This window comes from Ictalurus furcatus, chromosome 7 (genome assembly GCF_023375685.1).
Source record: "Ictalurus furcatus strain D&B chromosome 7, Billie_1.0, whole genome shotgun sequence".
NCBI lineage: Eukaryota > Metazoa > Chordata > Actinopteri > Siluriformes > Ictaluridae > Ictalurus > Ictalurus furcatus.
In genome coordinates this window covers 31083732-31107586 of record NC_071261.1, presented here as the reverse complement: position 1 = coordinate 31107586, position 23855 = coordinate 31083732, and the positions used below count along the sequence as shown (strand labels likewise).

At 41.1% G+C, this 23855-nt stretch overlaps 1 protein-coding gene across 2 annotated transcripts; it reads right to left on the bottom strand.

The window, feature by feature from the left end:
* Positions 1-655: 655 nt before the first annotated feature.
* Positions 656-22139, bottom strand: LOC128610456 (SUN domain-containing ossification factor). Of its 2 annotated transcripts, XM_053629790.1 has the most exons (25): positions 22013-22125; positions 21594-21789; positions 17872-17995; positions 16298-16408; positions 15943-16148; positions 14871-14969; positions 13639-13750; positions 13196-13307; positions 12918-13039; positions 11844-11911; positions 11405-11512; positions 8851-8956; positions 8303-8323; positions 7344-7399; positions 7073-7155; positions 6900-6965; positions 6320-6382; positions 5781-5865; positions 4205-5515; positions 3903-3990; positions 3041-3145; positions 2776-2933; positions 2587-2672; positions 1697-1752; positions 656-1528 (listed from the first exon to the last, which is right to left on the bottom strand). In XM_053629790.1, the coding sequence occupies exons 2-25, from the start codon at positions 21647-21649 to the stop codon at positions 1058-1060; spliced, it is 3873 nt and encodes a 1290-aa protein (XP_053485765.1). In that variant the 5' UTR covers positions 21650-21789; positions 22013-22125; the 3' UTR covers positions 656-1057. The 2 variants fall into 2 exon arrangements, with proteins under 2 accessions (XP_053485765.1, XP_053485766.1); XM_053629791.1 differs by lacking the exon at positions 8303-8323 and having other exon boundaries at positions 21594-22139.
* Between the last annotated feature and the right edge of the window lie 1716 nt (positions 22140-23855).

The following is a 23855-nucleotide window of genomic DNA, read 5'->3' as shown; positions in this document are numbered from 1 at the left end:
GTGATGTCACATTGGAACAGACCCCGCCCACGACAGGTGATGGACTCTGCCCCATTAGCATAGCTCCTCCCCTGAGTGGGCTGCACACAGTCTGCCATGTTCTCTGCTCTGGAGCAGCTACAGTGATGAGAAGAATGTCTCAGCTTCATAAGCATTGTAAGTGTACAGTTATTTCTTCTGCCGGAGTCTCTCCTTCATCAGAATCCGACTCAGTCATATGGGTTCTCCTGATTTGTTGTTGCCGTAGTATCCGAAGTACGAGCTGTAATGGCACAGCCCTTTTCTGGAAAGGGGACGGGGAGCAGCAGCTCATTTGCATTTAAAGAGACACACATGAAAACAGTGTTTTTTTGCTTCCACCCAAAAAGGGGCATTTTCAGCATGGTATAATAAAACCCGTGGGGTATTTTTGTATTTTGAGCTGAAACTTCACAGACACATTCTGGGGAAACCTGAGACTTATATTACATCTTGTAAAAAGGGTCATAATAGATCTCCTTTAAATACTACACTGTAGTTGGTGTTAAAAACTGATTTAAGAGCAATGATAGGTGTGCGCAGCAATGGGAAGTCTGATTTTTCCTGTGTTCCAGTTTAATATAGCCCAGTCTAACAATAACAACTAGAATAATAAGCAATGACTCAGAGTGAAAAACATAGTTTCTGATTCATTTTTATAAAAATAGCAACATTTTGCAATTAACAAATAATCTGCATTTGACCGAGTCACACAAAATTTTTAACTCAAAGTCTAAAAAACAATGTAAAGCATAAGCAAGCCTTACCAATTTAAAAACTGTGCAAATGATTCTCCCTTCTAAAAACAGCAGCGTATTCGGACATTTTAAATCATGTTTTAGTCGTGATTTTGACTTTGACTGATTCCAGTCTGCTAGGCAGATGATGATCGATGATTGTCCCAATGTCCAAAACCTTGTGGGCATATTTCCTACATCCACAGAATAACCACATTACCACAGGAGTTAAAGCTAACAGTGTAGCTTACCTAGTAGCTACCAATCAGCAGTGGCTATAGAGATCAGCATCGTTAGCATTGTCAGTTATAACTGTTCTTTTTAGGAAGCAATGGGACTCCTGGCCTGTTCGTGTTCAGCTCTGTGGAGCCTGTGATCAAGCCACGCAGGGTGAACTTAGCCGCGACCGGCGGGCCGTTACACTGCACAGGCTGAAGAAGCTGCTTGAGTACGGTGCTCCTCTTTTTCAAGCAGTTCCTCTTTTTGGAGCAGCTCTTTGCAGCAGGCAGAGGATCACAGAGGCGGCTGCAGGAGGCGATACCGCAGAATGAAGGCTCGTCTGACTGGGAGGAGTCTTCGGAGCTTCCCTCTGACGAGGAGTCTCTGAAGGAGAAGGGAGGAGGGACGAGGCTACGAGGAGGCAGCTTTAAGTCCAGATTGTGAGGACGGTGGTCATTACACCGCAATCCTCCATTGGGGACTGAAAGGGTGGAGAGTAGCGTGGGAGTTATCGTCTCTGGCTTTCTGCCAGATTTCATTTTACAACGCTTTTTCTGGAAGGAGAGACAGAGCAGTCGTTCATTTGAAAAATTGTTGTATCCAATCAAAATGGTTCACAGAACTTTCAACAGGACATAAATAATTACCCTGATGTATGTATGAGGTTTGTTCTATTTGAGTACTAATTAATGATTAAAAATAAATTAAAAAAGCCTGAATACCCTTTTACTCCCGGTTGAATTCCTCCGAGTTTCTACATTATATGCTTCACTTGGACCTGTAAAAGACGTGAAAGGTTACCGACAAGAACGTGTAATGAAGGAACGACCAATTTCAATAAATAAATAATCAAGTCCCCTGAGGCTGCATGATCAGGTCCAGGAAATAAATGACAACGTGGTCCATGTGCCCATGAGTGTCAGGGAGCAAAATCAGATTTTTCACAAACCAAGCATCATAACCACTAAACCATTTCTGGCATTTGGCAAACGCCCTTCTCCAGAGCGACTTACAATGATCTCATTTTCTTTATACAACTGAGCAGTTGAGCGTTAAGGGCCTTGCTCAAGGGCCCAGCAGTGGCAGCTTGGCAGTGCTGGGATTCACTCTCATGACCTTTTGATCAGAAGTCCAACGTACTAACCACTGAGCTACCACTTCCCCAAACCACCACTTCGGTTGCTGCAAACTGCTACGTGTTTTTTTTTTTTTTACATTGTGCCAGTAATCAGTTTGACTGTAGCATAATCTTCACGGTACTTTAGACCATCATGGAAATTCAGACAACAAAGGTCTGGAGGAACCAAATGGTCCCTTGAAAAAAAAAAGCTCCTGGTATTGATTGTTCCAGGTAATTTCGGTGGAAAAGCGGCTTTACTTGTCCACTGATCAACTACAATAAAAAAAACCAGGACATGAAATCTGTCGCTCATGGGCACCCCCTGTTTACTGTAGAATCACAGCAAAACCCTCCCGGCATTGATAATGCAATCTTTGCTATCGCTTTGCTTGTATTTTCTCATTTGTAAGTCGCTGTGGATAAAAGCGTCTGCTAAATGAATAAATGTAAATGTAATGTAAAATCTTGCTTGAAAGTGTATCGCAGTTCTACCTTCAGTGGTTGCGATTTGCAGGGATGACTGTGCAAATGGATAAGATGCTCTCCGCTTTGGGTTCACGTCCTCATCAGGGGAATCTCTGAAAATCATCAGGATTGTCTGGATTAGACTAAATCAAAGCCAGCACAAATAAAACGCATCTAAAATGAAATGAGTAAATCTGTGTGAGTACCGAGGCTCACCTGTCAGGGCAGCAGTAGCTGTAGGAGTTTGGTACGTATGTGTCAGGTTCTGTCGAGAGATTCTCAGCCGACATGCGACAGTAATTAACACAGATGACGATGCAGATGAGCAAGCCGAGGACCACACACAGCAGCAGGTAGCTGTGCCTGTCAGAGACCTGCACAACACAGCAGCATTAGTTTACTGATCAACATAACATGTAGCCTATACTGTTCAAACACATGCACATATACAGTGGTTTTGGTCAGGGCAGTGGGTCGATACCTCTCTCTGTAGCTGGCTCACTTGCAGTGACAGGTTAAGGACGAGCTGAGTCACGTTCTCCAGCTGCCTCTGCAGCACCTGTATAGACTCGGTCTGTTTCTGATCCTACAGGCAGAAAAGAAAAGATCAGATTAATAACATGCTGTTCTGGCATCCCAGTAAAGTCTACTGAAACTTTAACACAACTCAGGACCAGAAATTGTCTGATGAAAACTAGGTTGCAGATTCAGGATGCAACCTTGAACCTTTTTAAGGACCGGTCCATGTTTTTCATGGCTTAAGAGCCAAACCATTACGTAAATAAGATGGCTCAGTTTTCTAATAAATAGCAGGGAAATAGTGGCTGGCCTTTTACTACCTTTCAGTATTATACAGCACAAATAACACAACTAATTATGTACAAGATGAAAGGTTTTATTGGTTTTTGGCTGCAAAGTAATTATGCAGGTTCTCGAAGGCAGTAATTAGTCATTGTTGCAATTGATGAATTGTTGTTCCTTCCTAGGACCACGGATTCAGAGTGCAATATTCATTCCATATCAGTCTCAACAGTGATCTTAAAATACATCAGGGCTTGGTTTCAGTCCAGCGACATTTTGGTGCTGAAACAACTGACTGCTGTGGTATAAATAATAAGGAATATTGTGCGGTCATTGGAAAATAATCAACTTTGGATAGGAACTCCATGGTAAACTCCAGCTTTTTGTTGGGCCACATCATACCACCCCATCATTAATCATTTTCCTATAACAAAAACACACACCCTAGTGTTTTATTCCGTACATCCCATTCCATAACCCACCACCACTCAATACATTACAGAGGAAAAGATCAGCGAGATGAAGTTATTAATTTTGCTGACCTGTTCTTCAGCCATCCTTGACGTGTTCTGGAGTTTAATGATGGTTTTATTGAAAGCCTTCTGCATCTCCTCCATCTGCTTTCGATATCTATGAAAAAACAAAAGTATGAGCCAGAACAAACAAGCAAGTAGGATTCAAAGCAAAACTGAAGGAGCCATCCATATATCGAATTTCCTTGCTCAGCTCATGAGTATGTCATGGCGAGAGCTTGGGCCTAGGTAGAAAATATCCAATAATAAATGATGTTAATAAGGTTTGTTATTGAAATCACGGTAAGAATGTCAGTAGGAGCAGTAATCACCTCTGACTGAGCTGTTCCAGGTAACGGCCACTGAGTGACATGTTCACCTCCAGGGCTTTGATCCGGTTATTTAGCCTCATGAAGACTGACTCCTTCTGGCTGGACCCATGGATCGGTGCATCGGTGGAGCTGGGGATTTCGGCGTAGTAGTCAGAGGACGATGGTTGCACCGATTGGCCATTAGTAGAGGTTTCGGATTGTGTGTTGACATTGTGGCCTCCAAGGGAAGCTTCGTCGAGCAGATCTTCACTTTTAGGTTCTGCTACAACTGATACCACCTCTAAGGGTTCTGTTAGAGGGGCAGCTGTTATTGATACAGAAGGAGTTACACTTTTGCTTACGGTTGGTTGGACAAAGGACTGATCTGTGGAAGTTGATAGAGGGGTAAATGTCGCCTGATCCATGGTGCTGGTCATCAAACTAGGAGTCAAGGTGTTCTTTTCAGTGGTAGATTTCTCTACTGCAGATACAGACAACTGGACTTGATCCATCTCATCACTTTTAGTGGTTAAAACTGGAGTGAATGTCAGATCCAGGTTACTGGTGAGAATGGAAGTGCGTTTGTCCTCCACTGGTTTATCTCTGCTCTTCTCATTAAGCTTCAAATCAGAACTCTCAACAGCCGAAGGGTCCAAAAAATCCACAACATGAGTGGCTGTAGAGGAAAGAGTGTCAGAGCATGTAAGTGTCACCAGAGCTGAAGTAAGACTTGGTGCAAGATCCACAGATCCAGATTCAAGCACATGTTCACTCTCAGTAAGAGATGGAACAACCACAGCAGAAGCTTCCACTGGAAAGGTTGTCTCCACAGTCTGGGTGTGGAGCACTTGCATCAGTGATGATGAGATCATGACTGGGACTGAGGTTTCCGTTTTGTGGAAAGTGTTCGGTTGAGAATGTGATTCTTGAGATTTCTTTTTTGTCTTCTTCTGAAGGGGAATGCAGCTCTGCAGGAGGTACTCTTTAAGCGACACAACACAAGAACTGGAGTCAGGAGTGTGCTCCCAACTCTCCTTCACTCCTGAGTACTGCTGCTCCTGTGGAGCCTTCACCCGCTCCTTCTCTGTGTCCTGTGTTATAGAGCTGGAGGACTTGTCTGGCTCATCCACCTCATCCTCAGGCAGCAAAGTAACGATCTGATCTTCTTTCTTTGTTGTGGTCCCGACGGACTCTGGAGCTGACGGTGTTGCAGTCTCTGAGAGTGAGGCAGTGGGTAAAGGAGCCGTCGGACCTGCGTCTCTACCTTGCGTCATTGAGGGGGTCTCTGTGAGTTTTTTCAGTTCCTGCTGGTCCGATTCCAAACTCTCCATCCTGAATTACATAATAGAAGGAAAATTGTTGTCACTCAACAACAAATGAAAGCTGGCAAAAACTGAAAGGAATGAGACCGTCTCTTGCATACTGCTAACGCTACCCGGACTTTTGTTCTCATTACCAACGAATCCAATAAGCACTGCAACTTTGGGTAGTACTACTGACTATAAAATCTGTTTCATTTGTGTCCAGTATTTTTACTGCTAACTGGAATTGACTGGGAATTGTAAAATGTTTTAAACAAATCTTCTCAGGTACTCACGTAATCTTGGATGAGGTTGGGGAGGCTGTCTGAACTGGAGTTCCTGATGTCTCAGTCGCATTTAAATGCAGGGAAGAATAATTGCCTGTTGAACACAATGGAATAATTAAGCCGACTAACTACCAAATTCCTTCTAAAAGTGTTTGTTCATTGTCCAACCTGTACATTTATAGTGTTAAATATTATCTGCAAAGGGCTGGTGTGCTTGCAGGGTTTTTTTCCCCAACCAAGCTGGAGCCACACTTGATTCCACTAATGGAGCTTGGTCTTCGAAGTACTAACATGTACAGCTCTTACTTTACTCTTTGGGTAAACATATTCTCACCTTACATGAAGAAATGCTTGACAGTAGATATTATTTTGTCTGCTACCTAGCCCCCCCTTCCAAAACAAATGGAGAAATCTTAATTTCATTGTACCTGTGCTTATAATATTGTTTGCAGCCACACGAGCCCTCTGCAGATAAAATCGGATACCCCCAGTGTACATCATTGTTCAAACATGTGTAGCTGCAGGATTGTGTGTGTGTGTAGAATTACCATCTTCTGGATTTCCACCCAACACATTAGCAGCAATGTTGTTCACCATGTTGAGAATAGCATCTGTAAAAAAAAAAAAAAAAAACCCCAAAAAAACAAACCATGACAATTCAGTGCTTATTAGCTGTAGCAATCATGTCAATATGCCTGCAGTGATTCATACTAAACATACTTTTGTGGGTAAACCCTACCATAACTCGAGTTGATTAACCTCATCATAGATTAGATTAGACATAATATATTAGGGTTTCTGCTAAAACCCATAGCACAGAAAAAAAACTGGTATATTTGCTGCCTCTCAGCTCCAGGGTCTCCTGTTCAATCCTGAACTTGGGTTACTGTCTGTGTGGATTTTCACGTTTTCCCCATGTAGTGGTTTTTTCCCAAAAATATGCTGGTAGGTGGGTCATTGCTACCATAAAATTGCCCCTAGGTGTGAATGTGTATGTGTACTACAATGGATGCCGTCCCATTCAGGCGTGCCCAGTGTTCCCCACAAGCCTGACCAGGAGAAAGTGCTTACTGAAGAGAAATGAATGAATGAATGAATGAATGAATGAAATACTACGTTGGAACTCACCCTTGGCAGACCCGATCAGATTCTTTGAAGCTTTGTCACCTGATGGAACATATCCAGGAGGATAATCTACAAGTTTAAGAGAAGAATTACATTCACAGGACTATAAAACACTAGTGGAAAGATAAGATGTAGACAGAAATGGTCTCCTGAGTATTTCAAAAGCCGGTTCTCACCATCGTCCTCGTCCTGGAAGTTGAGTCTCTCAGAGGGCTCAGAATTCAGCTCGTACTCCTCCATCATACTTGTGCCAAAAACCCTGAACACACAAAACAGTGATAAGTAAGGACTTCAGTGCTTCTAGGTATGTATATATATATATATATATATATATATATATATATATATATATATATATATATATATATATATATATATATATACAATTTTGGAGAAAATTATATAAATTTTATATATTATATAAAAAAAGATATATTTTTGTTTTACCTGAGTAGGCTGAGAGGACAGAAGTGCTCAGACCCAAAGTGTGACAACAGCTCCACCTACAGTCAGATGAAAATGTAACAACAAACAGGAGTATTATAGTATTTTGAAGGAAAATACACCTTTCTTATTCATATTATTAAATAAGGACAATACTGGTATAGCTGGTACAGAGATTAATTGGTTAAAATGTTGTATTATGGGAAATAATGAGGAATATTCCATTTCTCTCAGGAACTGCGCTGAATGTGGATTGCAACAAGACTGTTAGAAAGCTGTTCACCGGACTCGGATGATCAATAAAAGACAGTGGAGTAGAGGAAAAAAGAAAATCAAATACTATTTACCACTTAGTACATAAATGTAAGCAGACATCTTTATATGTGAATCTCATAGCACAAAGTAAGGGAGAACAAGTGTAGCATTCAGGGTTGTTAGTTGCAGTTAACTGAAAAGAGCACACACTTTAACCTTGCCTAGAACATGAAGAAATTAGCTGGGTTATGTTTACACACAAGCCCTCCCTGCTCACACATCCAGACAAGTTTTCTACTCTGGCTCTGAAGCAAAGCCATCAGATGGTACTATTGAGTTTGTGTACTGAAGTAGATTTAGACATTTTCCTGGACATGTGTTGTGCGCCCCTTATTGATGCGATTTACATATACGATCATAAAAGGGGTCATCGTTTAATTAATATACACGTAGGTTGTCTCGATAGCATACAAGTTGGACTTTTCAAGATTAGTTGACCCACACCACACAGCACGGAGCTGCACAGGATAAGAACCTCATCTGGAAAATGATATCTGCACACAATCCTCTGCTAGAAACTTCTAGACGTGCTCTAATCTGAAGGCGCGGTGCAATCAATAATCCACTGAGGTTCCACTGTAGTACCGAGCACCATTCATTTCTTCACCCAGTCATTCAAGCACATCCGAGAAAAAGAGGGAGCTAACCTTAATGTACTTGGTGAACATCTGACGCAGAAGAGAAAAGACAGAATTACAGGAAAAAAAGACAAGACAAAACAGGTGAGAAGATAGTTTGCTCACAATGCATGATAAATCCGAACTGGTTCTACAGATTGAGACTTTTTTTTTATATATAAAAAAAATATATTATGAAGGCTTGAGAGATCAAGACATGAAAAACATTAAATCAATAAAAACAAAAGGCAAACAGAAAAAAAACTAAAGAAAAACAGAAGGAAAGAACGCGATGGTGAGAAGCAGCGGCAAAAAACACACCAAGCAGAACCAGTCCTTAAAGCCCTTCACAAAAACATCTCTGTACTAACCTTCAGACAAGCACTGCCTAAAATTTATTCACGATTCATTCATTCATTTTCATAGCTATTTTTATCCAGACTGACAGGACTGGTACAGGATACAAATCAAGCACACAGCTGAGCGTTATGAACTTGTGCGTAATGGTTTTCCTGGAAGTCGTGGGATTTGACCGGATAGCACATTGGATTTGGCACAAGTGGACCTTCCTCACATACCTTGACGTATTTAGCATACAAATGCTCGTCCAGTGGAAAACTCTGGACCGTGCGCTCATCCCGGGCATGGAAGGTCCCGAGCTTGGCCCATTTGTTGGTTGGATATCTGTGGACAAACCAGAAATGTTCCCTTGCACCCATTTCCACAATACATTTGAGGCGAACCTTAATTAAACAGCAATGCATACAGAACTGCATACTTAAATGAACAAGGAAAACATTAGTCTTGTTAAACGTGTAATGGATGAATGGTATGAATGATCAGTATTAATCGAAAGGGGAAAGGTGTGGATTCCTAAACAAACGTAATAATACAGTTAGGCATAAAAACATCTGGGTGACATGCTGTACACTGGCTATCTGAAACACAGCCTTACATTTAGCTTCAATGCATATATATTTTCTCTTTTCGCTGAGAAATCACCAGCACCATTTACCAATCCTATCAGCATTATCCTCAGTAGGCTGCAAGTCCAGTTTCTTACTGTTGTTAAGTGACACTGAAACACTTCAGACATCACAGTTTATGCTCGGAAGTCAGTGAGGAGTGTCGTCGTCCCCCCCTACTTATCTACAGGGTTTTATCAATTCTACTAAAGTCCAGACTTACTACCATAGAAAATGCTCATATTTGATGCTGAAATTTTGTTATGAGGCATTTCCTCACCAGTCTTGCCTTTCTCTCTCTCTCTCTCTCGAAATTAATAAGACAAAAAAAAAAAACACCTCACAATTTGTCTCATTAACAAGAAACTCCCCAGTGTAACCTCCTCTATCCTGAAGACTTTTCCGTGTCAGAAAACTGGAGACTCCTTCCATAAAACGTCATCTTATGAAAAACTTCCATTTATCTGGAAAACATGCTATGCGAGCGCTTTTACTATAGACACTATAATGTTTTAGAACGAGTGCATTAATATAAACCTGCACTATTGTCAAAGCTGCTGCTATAGAAAATTAATCAACGCCTTCTAACCAATCAGAATCCAACATGCAATGACGCTGTGGTATAATGATGAATAGTGGGAAAATATACTTAGCATTTAAAAGGAAAGCGCCCACATCACCCCACAAATGTTGAAAGCAGGGTTATTAATATGAATGATATTTGTAGTATTTTGCATCACATTTTTTTTTCCACTTATACAAACTGCATGCATGGTTGATTATATATATATATATATATATATATATATATATATATATATATATATATATATATATATATATATATACACAGTATCTCACAAAGTGAGTACACCCTTCACGTTTTTGTAAATATTTGATTATATCTTTTCATGTGACATCACTGAAGAAATGACACTTTGCTACAATGTAAAGAACAGGCCTCGCCATGGTCAACCAAAGAAGTTGAGTGCACGTGCTCAGCGTCATATCCAGAGGTTGTGTTTGGGAAATAGATATATGAGTGCTGCCAGCATTGCTGCAGAGGTTGAAGGGGTGGGGGGTCAGCCTGTCAGTGCTCAGACCATACGCCACACACTGCATCAAATTGGTCTGCATGGCTGTCGTCCCAGCAGGAAGCCTCTTCTAAAGATGATGCATAAGAAAGCCCGTAAACAGTTTGCTGAAGACAAGCAGACTAAGGACATGGATTACTGGAACCATGTCCTGTGGTCTGATGAGACCAAGATAAACTTATTTGGTTCAGATGGTGTTAAGCGTGTGTGGGGCAACCAGGTGAGGAGTACAAAGACAAGTGTGTTTGCCTACAGTCAAGCATGGAGGTGGGAGTGTCATGGTCTGGGGCTGCATGAGTGCTGCCGGCACTGGGGAGCTAAAGTTCATTGAGGGAACCATGAATGCCAACATGTACTGTGACATACTGAAGCAGAGCATGATCCCCTCCCTTCGGAGACTGGGCCGCAGGGCAGTATTCCAGCATGATAACGACCCCAAACACACCTCCAAGACGACCACTGCCTTGCTAAAGAAGCTGAGGGTGAAGGTGATGGACTAAACCCTATTGAGCATTTGTGGGGCATCCTCAAACGGAAGGTGGAGGAGCACAAGGTCTCTAACATCCATCAGCTCCGTGATGTCGTCATGGAGAAGTGGAAGAGGACTCCAGTGGCAACCTGTGAAGCTCTGGTGAACTCCATGCCCAAGAGGGTTAAGGCAGTGCTGGAAAATAACGGTGGCCACACAAAATCTTGACACTTTGGGCCCAATTTGGACATTTTCACTTAGGGGTGTAGTCACTTTTGTTGCCAGCGGTTTAGACATTAATGTCTGTGTGTTGAGTTATTTTGAGGGGACAGCAAATTTACACTGTTACACAAGCTGTACACTCACTACTTTACATCGTAGCAAAGTGTCATTTCTTCAGTGTCGTCACATGAAAAGATATAATCAAATACAAAAATGTGAAGGGTGTACTCACTTTTGTGAGATACTGTACATACACACACACATACGACCTCGTACCCCGAAGGTCAGAGGCATGACAGAGTCTAGCGAGAACTTAAGCAAAAACAATCTCAGCATGTCACAAACATCTAACAAACCAAACCAAATGTTCTCATGTTCTGACCTGTCACTGATTGAGACTAGAAAGTCTTTGGGGGTCGAGGAGAAGAGCTCGAAATTGGCAATGTCCAGCTGCTTCACCTGAATGGGCTGACACAACTCAATGACAAACCTGGAGGTGCACACAGAGGAACAGAATGGGTGAACTTGAAGAAAAAGGTGGATATGATTGTTGGGTGAGATTGAGTTAGAGAGGTGTGATTTAGAGGTGAGGAGGAGAAAAAGAAAACGAGAAGAAATATCAGAGTGAGGGATAAGTTGAAGTATGCCGAGTGCTTGTCTTTAACCTGTATTATAAACTTTATTGCCATGTCTGCTGATTTTGTTTCTAGATCAGCGTCTTGGGGACTTCCACCCGTAATAAACGGATGAGCATGGTCCTTATATTTATACACAGCATCCTTCACAAGCAGCTCATACAGTGAACGTTGGACTTGGCTTACCATATCTTATTGCTGCAGGGGTTCAGCATGTAAACATCTACATTCTCCATCAGGATGGCAGAAGTGCTCTAATAAAAGGAACAAACATGGCAATAAGTATCATTCTCGCCCCAGAATTTCCAAAATGCATTGCTGAGATAAGAGATTCCTGTGCGGAAACTTCATGCCTGTGCTGTTTAGTAACGTCCGCCATATATATATCCATCAAAACTTTAACTGCTCACTTTACACCAATATGGAGCCGGTACTGGTTTAGCGAACCAGCAGATGTTCCTTTGGCTTCCACTTTAATCATCAACTGCGCAGTGTGATGAGGCTGATTTAATATGGCTGCCCAGGGGTGATTATTTTCATATGCTCAAGTGTTTTATTCCTCTTATACCACATCAGTTGGCAACAGAGTGCATAATGAATGATGAGCAACTGACATTTTTATGCTGCTAAATGCCTGATTATGATCGGGATTCATTTTCTCTAAAAGCAACGTGGAAAGTAGTGCCAGCTGAAAGGGAAATCACGCGTTTATTTGAATAGATTCGCTAACAGGACGACTTCATTGATGAGTCACCGGTGTCAGCATTAGGTAATGGTCAGAGGTGAAGCTGTTTAGCAGTACAAAAGAAAAACAGAGGCTGGTGAAGGGAGGGTACGACTGCTATAACGTACGTGATAACAGGAACGAACTTTGTTCCTTTGTTTCACAACATTAAACGTAACGTTAAATGGATAAAACGTACAAGGTGCATTCATTAGTCAATTCAAAATCGTAACTGTTGCCAGCTGCTGTGGTATAAGAGGAATAAAACATGTTTATTTCTTGTTTTCTTCTTGATTCATGGTTGTGGCACAAATTTTGCTCATTTTTCTAATATTTTGGTGTTGGATCTAAACTAATTTGTGCTGAGAACCAGGTTTAAAAGCTTGAAATGGTTCAACATTTAGCTCATGCATCATGAGGGTGGAAATGGATCGAATACAGCGCAGGCACCGGAACCTTGAAGTTATTTTATTTGAAGTCATTGCCATTCAGTGCAAAACAACACTCATGCAAATACCCTAAGCTGGTTTGGGTACCTTTGCTTCAGGATTAGAAGCCAGGATCTTAGCGCCACATTCCACGGAGGCGTAGTTTGTGGTTTTCTGCACTTTCTTAACAACACTAGATCCCCCGTTACAGGAAGTGTGAGTGGTTTGACCTGGTGGAGACGAGGTAAAAGACAAGACATCAGTGATGCTTAGTAATGAGCTCTACACCTCGTCAACAGGATGGATTTCTAAGAAATAGATCAGATAATCTTATCAGTGACACGCAGCAAATCCATGACAAGACGGTTACGCTCACTGCGTCTTACTTTTTTCATTCTCCACTTCCATCATTATCTTCTTCCATTCGTCAAAAGTAGGAATGTCTTCTGGGTCTTTGCTGGGAAGAGACGGATCTGCTTCTGTTGATACTGGAACATTCTGGTGAACAGTGCAACAGAGAAGGCTTGTTTATCTACACTGCACTGAAAACGACAGGACTGACATTATAAACCAAAATCAGTGTGTTAAACAGCAGTTACAGCTATTTAACAAAAAATGCACTTGGAAAAATATGAACTTTTTTTTTATTATTATCGTGCTTTTACCTCTAAAAGGAATAATGGAGGTAGTTTGACACAAATGTTTACAAGAATGCAAGCTGGGAAGATCTTGTAGTGTGGCTTTTACAGGCGTTTTAGGCAACTTTAGGCATTTTTGGAATAAACCCCCGTATCTATAAAAAATTTCACATGTTCCTCATAACCCTGACCTGTTCTTTCAGCATGCTGGAGGCATTGGTTCCCTGAGTCGCTCTGCTCAAACTCGCCTTCGTACTCTTTCCTGTTCCAGGTGTGCTGCTGTTCTCCAAAACCGAGGGAAGACTATTAAAACACATGGAGAGAAAAGAAAACAAGGTCCTGGTTAAACAAATATTTCCAACAAATTAAATGTACCTGTTAAAATCTCAACTACTTTCTTTCCGCAAAATAGTGCTGCGCGGTAGACGATAAGATTCCGATGACGACACTTAGGTCGGCATTTTGCTTGAGCTGCTTATTCAAATGTCTTTCAATAGGCCTCATTCATGAATGAATTCCTTTGTAAATCATTTACGAGAGAATTTCCACAAGAACTGGGGCATTCATGAAAATCCGGTTAGTTTGAAAAACAAAACAAAAATGCATTCGCATCCTATGTTCCTGAGTTTGTGTAACTTATGCAAATAAGGATGCTTATGCAAATAATCACCATGTGAACCTCGAATGATTGCCTTCAAATCCTATAACTGGTTATGACTGAGATATATATGCGTAATATATATTCATACCATATTAATGACTTGACAGAAAGCGATTTGATAACAAATCTATAAATACAACACACGTGATTAGCCATTCAGTTAGTAACAGCACCCTGTAGAAGGAGGAAGAATGAGTGTGTGTCTGTGGTAACGGATGCGCTGCACTACTGGAAGATTTAGACAACGCTTTGGAGGCGCTCTTTCACTGTTTAATCATTGCTTGTTCATTTTCAGCTTTCTCTAAGCTTTGCCTTTTATGAGCGTCACTATAAGCAAATCAGTTGTGCCGTGAATGAGCTAGGAATTTCACAGCTGATTGGCGTCTATCAAAATATTAACGCAAGAACGAAGAAAAATCTGTGAAAATCTGGTAAATCTGGCTGGATATTTTTGCTCGTCTTGGCCTGTGAAAACATTTACACATGGCTTTTATTAAAAGATTGATTAATGAGGCCCGGTTGTGCGGATTAAATGGTGAGGATATATTGTGCAATAAAATTTACAAGCCCACTTGGTTTAATCACCAATAAACCCATTACAGACAGACGGTGCAACCCATTGCTCTTTCACAAGACCTGCATAAACCTACATAACCCAAAGTCTAATTGTGTTGGCTCAGAACACTGCACATGTTTGGGTTTTCGGCTTATGGAGAACTTAATAACTGCGTAATGAGTTGTGCTCGATGTACGGTATCGCACCTGAGATCTGCATCGTACGAAGGGTTTTCTCCTGCATCACAGGCAGCGCTAGGGGAGACAGGACTGACGGGAGGGGAAGAGCAGGAGTCATCACCAGCACTGAAGAGAAAGAAAACACCGCTGAACGTGAGGGAAAACTGTGATCTGTTTTGAATCACAAAAAAACAAAACAAACAAACAAACAAACAAAAATAATACACCCCCACCCTTCAGTCTTCTCTCAATGGACACGCCTCCAAAACAAATGCATGCGGTGCTTAGGATAAAACAACTGAAAGCTGGTATAAGAGGCGGAGCATTCTGAATTGACTGACAATACTGTATACTGTAACTGACAAACGTGTAGAAGAGCCTCCTCCTGATTGTCTGAATGTTAGTGTTCCTCATTATATCTTCCTTCAGAACCTGGGGCACCCAGAAGACCAGTGTTTCTTATCTCAGGAGATATTTTAATGAATCTGCTGAAATACGCTGAGTAAAGGTCACCAAACACACCTCACGGCTCCAGGATCCCCGGTTTGGTTCCGAGCTCGGGTTACACCCCTGCACACCAAGTGTAGCCAATCCAGCCAACAGTTTTTGGGAGAGCTTGGAGGAAACCCACATTGAGATGGGAGAACATGCAACACTCCACGCAGACCGTATGAGTGTGTGTGTGTGTGTGTGTGTGTGTGTGTGTGTGTACAGGGCAGTTCTAGCTCAGTTGTTAAGACGTTGGACTACCAATCGAGAGTTCGAATCCCAGTACCACCAAACTGCCATTGCTGGGCCCTTGAGCTAGGCCATTAAATGAGATAAATGTTCATAGCAGATAAGGGCGTCTATCAAATGCCATAATGCGTATGCATTCACTTGGACCCTGACCATTAAACACCGCTTACTGAAGATGAACGGACACCGAATATTACAATAAACGTTCTACATTCGAGAAATTTAGTCTACTGATTGTCAGCTCCTTCTCATGTGAAAGAACAGATAACAAAAGCTTTGTCCTTCAAATGTAAAATCAGACAAGAAAGATGTTCTTGGTACTTCATGGTAAAGTTAAGCACTGCTGTTACAAGCCTCTGACCTGCATGCACTTGGTCCAGGTGAGACAGTAGCAGTGGAGGACAGGCCCTCAGAGACATGAACAGTCTCAGATTGCGTTTCAGATGCAGAAGGAAGAGATGAGACGTGCGTGTTCTGAGGACCAGCGTCATCCTCGGGGGTAATGGAAGACTCTGGATCATACTCGGCAACCGCCACCTCCGCTGGGGCCTCGTCCACCTGAAAATCCTGAAGATCAGATTTATACATGAAATACACATGAAACGTGTTGTTACAGGAAAACTAGATGTGGTTTACAGAAGAAAATATTGCGACTTTCTGTTTGGAGCGAAGAAATTTAAAAATGTATGTAAATGTAAAACCGAGGGTGGGAGTACCTTATCGATACTGTCTTGCAGTGTGGTTTCCTGAGTCTGTGGCTCGTCTGTCGTGTCGGTCTGTGTTTGATGCTCTACAGTGTCAGAGGCAGGAGGGTCTTGAAGCAAATCCTGTTTAACAACCACACCACAGCATTAACACAAGAGATTTGTACAGAGAGTGTGGATGCTCCATCTAACATGTATATTTGTTAAAGTCAGGTTTTCTGTAAAGACAGATGCTTAGTTAACATTTAAGGAAGGAGTCTCCAGTGTCAGTGCTTTCTAACAGTCAGAGGTAAAGCTGTAACTGCATGTTTGTTCGTGGGGCGGTTGTGGATCAGGTGGTACAGCGGGTTGTTTACAAATCGTACGTTTGGCAGTTCGATCCCCGGCCCACGTGACTCCACATGCCGAAGTGGTCCTGGGTAAGACACTGAACCCCAAGTTGCTCCGGATGGCAAGCTAGCACCTTGCATGACAGCTCTGCTACCATTGGTGTGTGTGTGTGTGTGTGTGTGTGTGTGTGTGTGTGTGTGTGTGTGTGTGTGTGAGTGAATGAGACACAGTGTAAGGCACTTTGTAGAAGTCCTAAGGTTAAAAAAGCACTATATAATTGCACTTATATAACACTTTTTTAACCTGACCAGTTCTACATTTACCATGTTTAAGAAGCGTATAGTAAGTATAATGTGACTATTTTAATTCGCTTTACTAATGATGTAACAACTATGTCATAAAACGTTAAAGCACGTGAATGCAAAGTATTCAGTGAAGACATTTCCACAGTCAACATGCATTAATACATTTCAGTGTTTTACATATTACACCACATGTGCAAAGACAAGCTGCGCCTCTTGGATCATACCATCGTACAGTTGTCAGAGAGCTGCGTTACATGATTAAAGGTGATTTAATAATTACCTTTGAATGATGAACAGTATTATATACTACTTGTCTGCTTCTATAGAAAGCATGTTTACTAGCAAAGCACTCAGAAGCACTCTGTCTCAAAGACACGAGTGAAAGTCTCTCGGGATCCTGCCTGTTTGCTGCACCACCTGCTGCTGCACCTGAGTGGCCTTACATACCTCCCTGTTATTGAAAGTGAATGGGGGACAAAAGACTGTAGTCTCCTATGTGGAAAGCCCTTACGGTGTAAAAAAAAAAAATATATATATATCTGATTTCATTAAATTATCTGGGAATCAAATGCCAGATCTAGCTCTGCTCTAATAATGTGCATACTAGACTATGAGTCTGTTTTATGAGCTCACGACCTGAGCTTAAAAGTCAGTCACGCGCCATGTTAACTCTTTTCATGCCACTCCTGAAAAAAGGAAATGGAAAAATTACCCCCATATGCCCCAAATACCAATCTGTACAATCAGCCAGCCAAGAGGAAATAAAATCATGATTTTTACAGTACAGGAATATAGAAATAGATATTTCCTTCCCAGACACAGATTAATGTTAAAACCAGAAGGAGAGTTGCAAGTAACTCTGGTGTGAAGCTTTGTAACACTTTCAAATAAACTCGTGTAAACCTAAGAGCTGAACATGATTAAACCTACTATTTTAGGAAAAGAGCGTACCTCGTCATTTCCTCTGTTCTCCGCGGACTCGTCCTGCTGATCGGGGACGCCCGATTCGGTCTGCGGCTGATCCTGTAGGTCGAGCTGATCCTGCTCTGAACAGTAGCCATGATGAACAGGATGCCTGTGAACAGGACCTCATGTTTATTTTGGCTACAGCACAGCGCTAAAATAATAGCTAGAGATTTTTTCAGTATCATTCAAAGCATCACGGCTTGAGCACAACTACAAGGGTAACAGACATGTCACTTGTCACACATGTCACATGTTACTTGTTTCAGACTGGATGAGGAAAACACACTGCTTCGGCACTTCAGAGCAGCAGACATGATCAATACGAATCACTGTAACACTCACACTTACGCAGCACTTCAGCACGCGAAGCATTTTCAGTCGCAAATAAATTAACAGTAGTCCTTAAATAAATAAACAGAAATTAATAAACACTAAAAGAGACATGAATGAATGAATGAGCACTAATCCCTAAATCATTACATAAAAATATGAATGTATAGATGAATAACTAAACTCTAATGCATAAATGAATTAATAAACACGGATCCCTACATTTATATACAGTGGAGGAAATAAGTATTGAACACGTCAACATTTTTTTCAGTAAATATATTTCCAATGAGGTTATTCACATGAAATTTTCACCAGATATCAGTATTAACTCAAGAAATCTGCACATATAAAGAATTCACAACATTAAAGTCTATAAATAAAGTTATGTGTAATAAAGTGGAATGACACGGGAAAAAAGTACTGAACACGCTAACTGAAATGTATTTAATACTCAGTGGAGAAGACTTTGTTTGTAATGAAGCTTCAAGGCACTTCCTGTATGAAGAAATGAATGTTCCGCAGTATTCAGGTGTGGTTTTGGCCCATTCTTCTAAACATATTGTCTTTAAGTCTTGTTCAACTGGATTCGAGTCAGGTGATTGACTGGGACATTCTAACACCTTGATTTCATTTTCTCTGAAACCAATTGAGAGATGGCCCCAATGGTGCTTACTGGAGGATTCAGAAGTTTTGAAATACGTCTGTATCTGATTCCATCAACATGTTTCACAACAATAAGGTTCCAAAGGTCTTGGGAGAGCTCTTTGTTTTTACCCATCATGAGATGTTTCTTGTGTGACACCTTGGTAACGAAAAGCCTTTTTATAGACCATCAATTTACTAACCCAGCTGATATTCATTTTCACAGATAGGGGGTGTAATTACTTACAGATTTCAGCTGATTCCTTGCCTTGGAGAACTGCTTTTTCTTAGCGTGTTCAACACTTTTTTCCCGTGTCATTCCTCTTTATTACACACAACTTTATTTATGGACCTTAAAGTTGTCCATTCTTTGTTTGCGGATTTCTTGAGTTAATACTGATAACCTCATTGGAAATATATTTACTGAAAAAATATGTTGACACGTCCAATATTTATTCCCCCCCACTGTATATAAATAAGTAAACACTAATACATTAATGAATGAATAACTATAACATACACATACACTACTACATGCATGAATAAATAAACAAACAAACCTAAATAAATACTAATCCCTTAACAACCACATCAATGAATAAGCTCTAATACATAAACGAATAAACGCACAAATATACAAACACTAATTTCCAAGCTGTGGATAATACCCTGATATAAAATTGTGGCTGTTTCACCCACCCCTTACTGCACTCTGATCAGTTTACAGGGCTTCACTCATTGACGGTTGCAGAACATAAAAATGCGATCGCGAACACCAACACTGTAAGACACGGCAGATTTTTCGGGCTTCTTATTTCCATACTATTTGCAAATGAGGAGAACTCTATCAGATACAACGAGCTCTGAACACGACGCACAGCTTTCTCATAATCAGTATCTTTATTCTGGACGACTCTTTCAATGATGCAACGTGAAGGCAAGCAAGCACTATCAATCAGTGAAGACAGTTCAGCCTCAAGCAGAACTCGAGATGTGTCTCACAACAGTGCAGTCTAAATTACTCTCCCCAACACACACACACACACACTGCTAAATCCTGAAGCTACATTCCTCCCAAAATCACCTGCTTTTCCACAATTTATTTTAAGGCTATTGCGTAAGACAGGCGTGTAAGTCCAAGTTGTTGTAACACGAAGCGTCACCCAAACACGTGTGTGCTAATGACTGACCCTTGTAACGTTGGCCTGTGCTGTGCCATAAACCATGTAATATCAGCTCAAATTAATACGTACGCTCTGTAATCTGAGAGAAATGAATTCTCGCAGGTCAGTTACGTGAAATCTGGTCGATTAGGAGTGACATAACTGTACAAGAGATGGAACAGAGTGCTACTCGATGCATGCGGGGGTTAAAACAAGGCATGTAAAAACATGGGAAATGTGCATAGGGAGAAGCGAGTACGATACAGCAGAGAGAAAATACACAATACGACCTTCTGACTAGCAATAAATGAACAGGTTTAGATTAGATAATGGTTTGGTTTCAGCAGAACTCGTGCGGGTCAAACGATGACTTTATACTCCGTCAGTAACACACAAGAGATACATGTATAGCTCAGTTACATATCCAGAACTATATGACATCATCACACATTTTGTGAGCTTTATAACTCCATCGTTACAGTAAAAAAAAAAAAAAAAAAATCATCCTGTTCAAAAGTTTACACCCCCCTGGCTCTTAATGTATCGTGTTACCTAATTGAACATCAGTGAATATTTGCACCTTGTGTAATAGTCGTGTACGAGTCCCTCAGTCGTCCTCAGTGTGAGAAGATGGTTCGCAGCATCATATAAACACTGTCAGAAAGGGCTCGAATATGCAGATCTTGTAAAAGTAAAGAATGTGCAGGACCTGGAGGATTTCTCTGAAGAACGGTGGGCAGTTTAACTGCTCAGGACAAACAAGGGTCTCGCGAACGACTCTCACAACACATAAACACATCATGTCGTTGATCATCCAGGTGACGACACACGGGATTAAGAATTGAGCGTGTGTGAACTTTTGAACAGGTTCGTTTGTGTACATTCAGCTATTATCTTGTCTTGTGGACTATATGTAAACATCGGTTACGTGAAATAGATTATTCATGACAGGAGTAAATAAACAACAACATGGGATTTTTATCATCCTTCTTATTTTCTTAACAGTATTAAGATTTAGAAGATTCTGCAAGGGGGATGCAAACTTGTGAGCACAACTCTCTCTTTCTCTCATACACATACACACACACAAACAACATAGACACCTTTACACTTTGGGCTAATGATTTCAATCATATCATGATTTCAGCTGCCTCTGTCTCTTACAGCACAAAAGTGTGTGTGTGTGTGTGTGTGTGTGTGTGTGTGTATGATCAACATTATCTAAACACATAACTACCAAAATGAGTAATATATCAACAGGCAAATGTAGAAAGACTTCTAGCCAACTTATTAGACAGCTATCCTGCCTAAAGCTCCATTCCTGAGTGATGATATTTAAATGAAACACACCGGTGTAGCTAATAAACATGAAGACTTATTATTATTATTATTATTATTATTATTATTATTATTATTAATACCCATCTCCAGACTTCCTAGCTGCACCATTAGGTCACATGCTATGCTAGCAGGTGTCAGAGAGAGGAGGTTCCTCTGTATGGTTTCCTCTAAAGCTCTAAAGACATTAAAAGTCTACAGTATAATAATAGACATGAGTGTTGGACTCACCAGTAACACAGCAGCACGACGCTCAGGCAGAACACTGCAGCCTTCAGCCTCTTCATTATCGGCCAAAAGTGCGGAGGAACATTGTTACGCGTCTCCGGAAGTGACGAGTTACAAAAGTTACCACGGAAACACTGGAGCCCTGCGATTCCACACTGCTTTCGCGTTGAAATGTGAATGTTACAGTGTTACACCGGGGCTGTTACAGAGAGGAACTTAGCGTTAGCGTTAGCAGCGTTGAGTTTCAGCTGACTGTCTGTGTACAGCCTGTCAGCCAATCAGAATAGAGCAACGCCGTGACGTTTAAGGGGATTTTTTTTGTTGTTGAGCACGCCTGCCTCCTTAACCCCTTCACACCAGCAGTGAAGATACTCAAGTACACAGTGCTGTGTTGGATACAAATTTGTGATCGTAACACTTACACGTGCTTGGTGAACATCTCGCTCCAGATTAGTTCCCGAGTGTTTAATCCTAATAATTAGCGTGTGTAGTGCAAAAGAAAAGTTCCAGATGCTTCTGGACCATCAACTTCATCCTCATGGAGCTAAAGCCTTGTTTATACTTCCGCCCGTCTCCGCAGCGCGAGCCTCCACTGACTGCGCGCGCACCTCCACAAACGGACGATGCGTTTATACTCGACGCGCTCGCCGGTGTAATATTCTTTTAAACGAAAGGGGGCGACTCTGAGTAACCGTCCTATAAACCATCAGGAAGTAGCTGAGAGAAGAAGTAGTTTGTCGGAACAACCATAGCAACGCTTACAAACATGGCGTCTCTCGTGGAGTTGCTGAATGCTGAGGAGGAATTTGTGTGTTTGTTGTTGTTGATGTTTGTTTTCAGTAAACTTCACTAAAACCCACAGAATGAGAAAAAGAGCTAAGAATCATATAAAACCCAGTAAACCTTGAGATTATCACTTGTCACATGACAACAAAATATAGCTATAAATATGAGAACATGTATAAAACTAAACTGAACAACCTTTTTTTAATTTTATTAATTTCATTACAGTTTTTATTAAACATGGACCTTTACTTTCATTAAATAGACTTATTATTTATTGTAGGCTCATTTTGTAAATGCTAGCAGTTACTGTAGACATCAGCAGAAAGTGGGAGCTTCCTGCAAATGTCATTTCTCTTATTTACAAAAATCAGGTGATTATGTTCACCCATCAGTGTAAACCTCTATTTATTTATAGAGATAAAAGAGAGTTATTCAAAAAGAATGAGTTTAATCACTGTCTGAAGGTGTAGTGTAGTGACTGTGTTTATTTGTGAAGATACTGATGAATGAAAACATGGTGCATTCCCAAAAAATCTTTCAGCTTTGGTTTTATTCTTTCAACAGTATGTACAAAGCAAATCCAAATCACTATTTTTAAAAACCTTTCCGTGAATTTTGTGCCTGTATCTCTGTGGTCCTGCATGGATGGATCATAGAGAAGCCTGTACAGTTGTTATTCATTTCCGGATCTGGCACCATGTGGCAAATTACAAAAAAATGCCGTGCAAACCACGTTTGCACGTGTGAGGCCACCCGGACTCAACACGCGCGACCGCGATGACGTCATTTTGCTGTGCGCTCCCTCACGCTACTGCGGATGCAGAGAGTATAAACCAAGCTTAACGCTGTCTAGCATTAGTGTTCGTGTAGGGTGCCACAATTTTTTTAAAAAAATTTTCAAAGGGTGCCGTGACTGAAAAAAGTTGGAAAATGCTGCTCCAGATTATCCTAAAAGGTGTTCAGTAAGGGGTTGAGGTCAGGTCTCTGTGCAGGACACCTGAGTTCTTGTAATCCAATCTTAACATGCCATGTCTTCATGGCGCTTGCTTTGTGCACAGGGGCGTTGTCGTGCTGTGGAACAGGTTTAGGCCTCTTGGGTATGGTGAAGGGAAATTCTAATGCTACAGCATACAAAAGCCTTATTCCCATTCAGAATTAAAACAGGTGGTCCTCTGTGACTTTATCACTGTCCAGATCGGCCATGTCAGTGCTTTAACGTCCTCTTCTAAGAAAATTAAAGGCCAAATTTTCTACTGTTTTTATTTATTTATTTATTTATTTATTTGTCAAACTCAGCCCTCATCTGATCATTTAAGTCCTGTCTGGATATACAGTCTCAGGATATACAGTTTTATCACTTGAGGAGACATCATAGGATAAACTAATCCAATCTGAATAGGCTAAAGTCATCCCATAAAACTGTGCTTCCATCTTTGTGGCAACAGCTTGGGGAAGTATGTGATGGTCAGGTGTCCACAT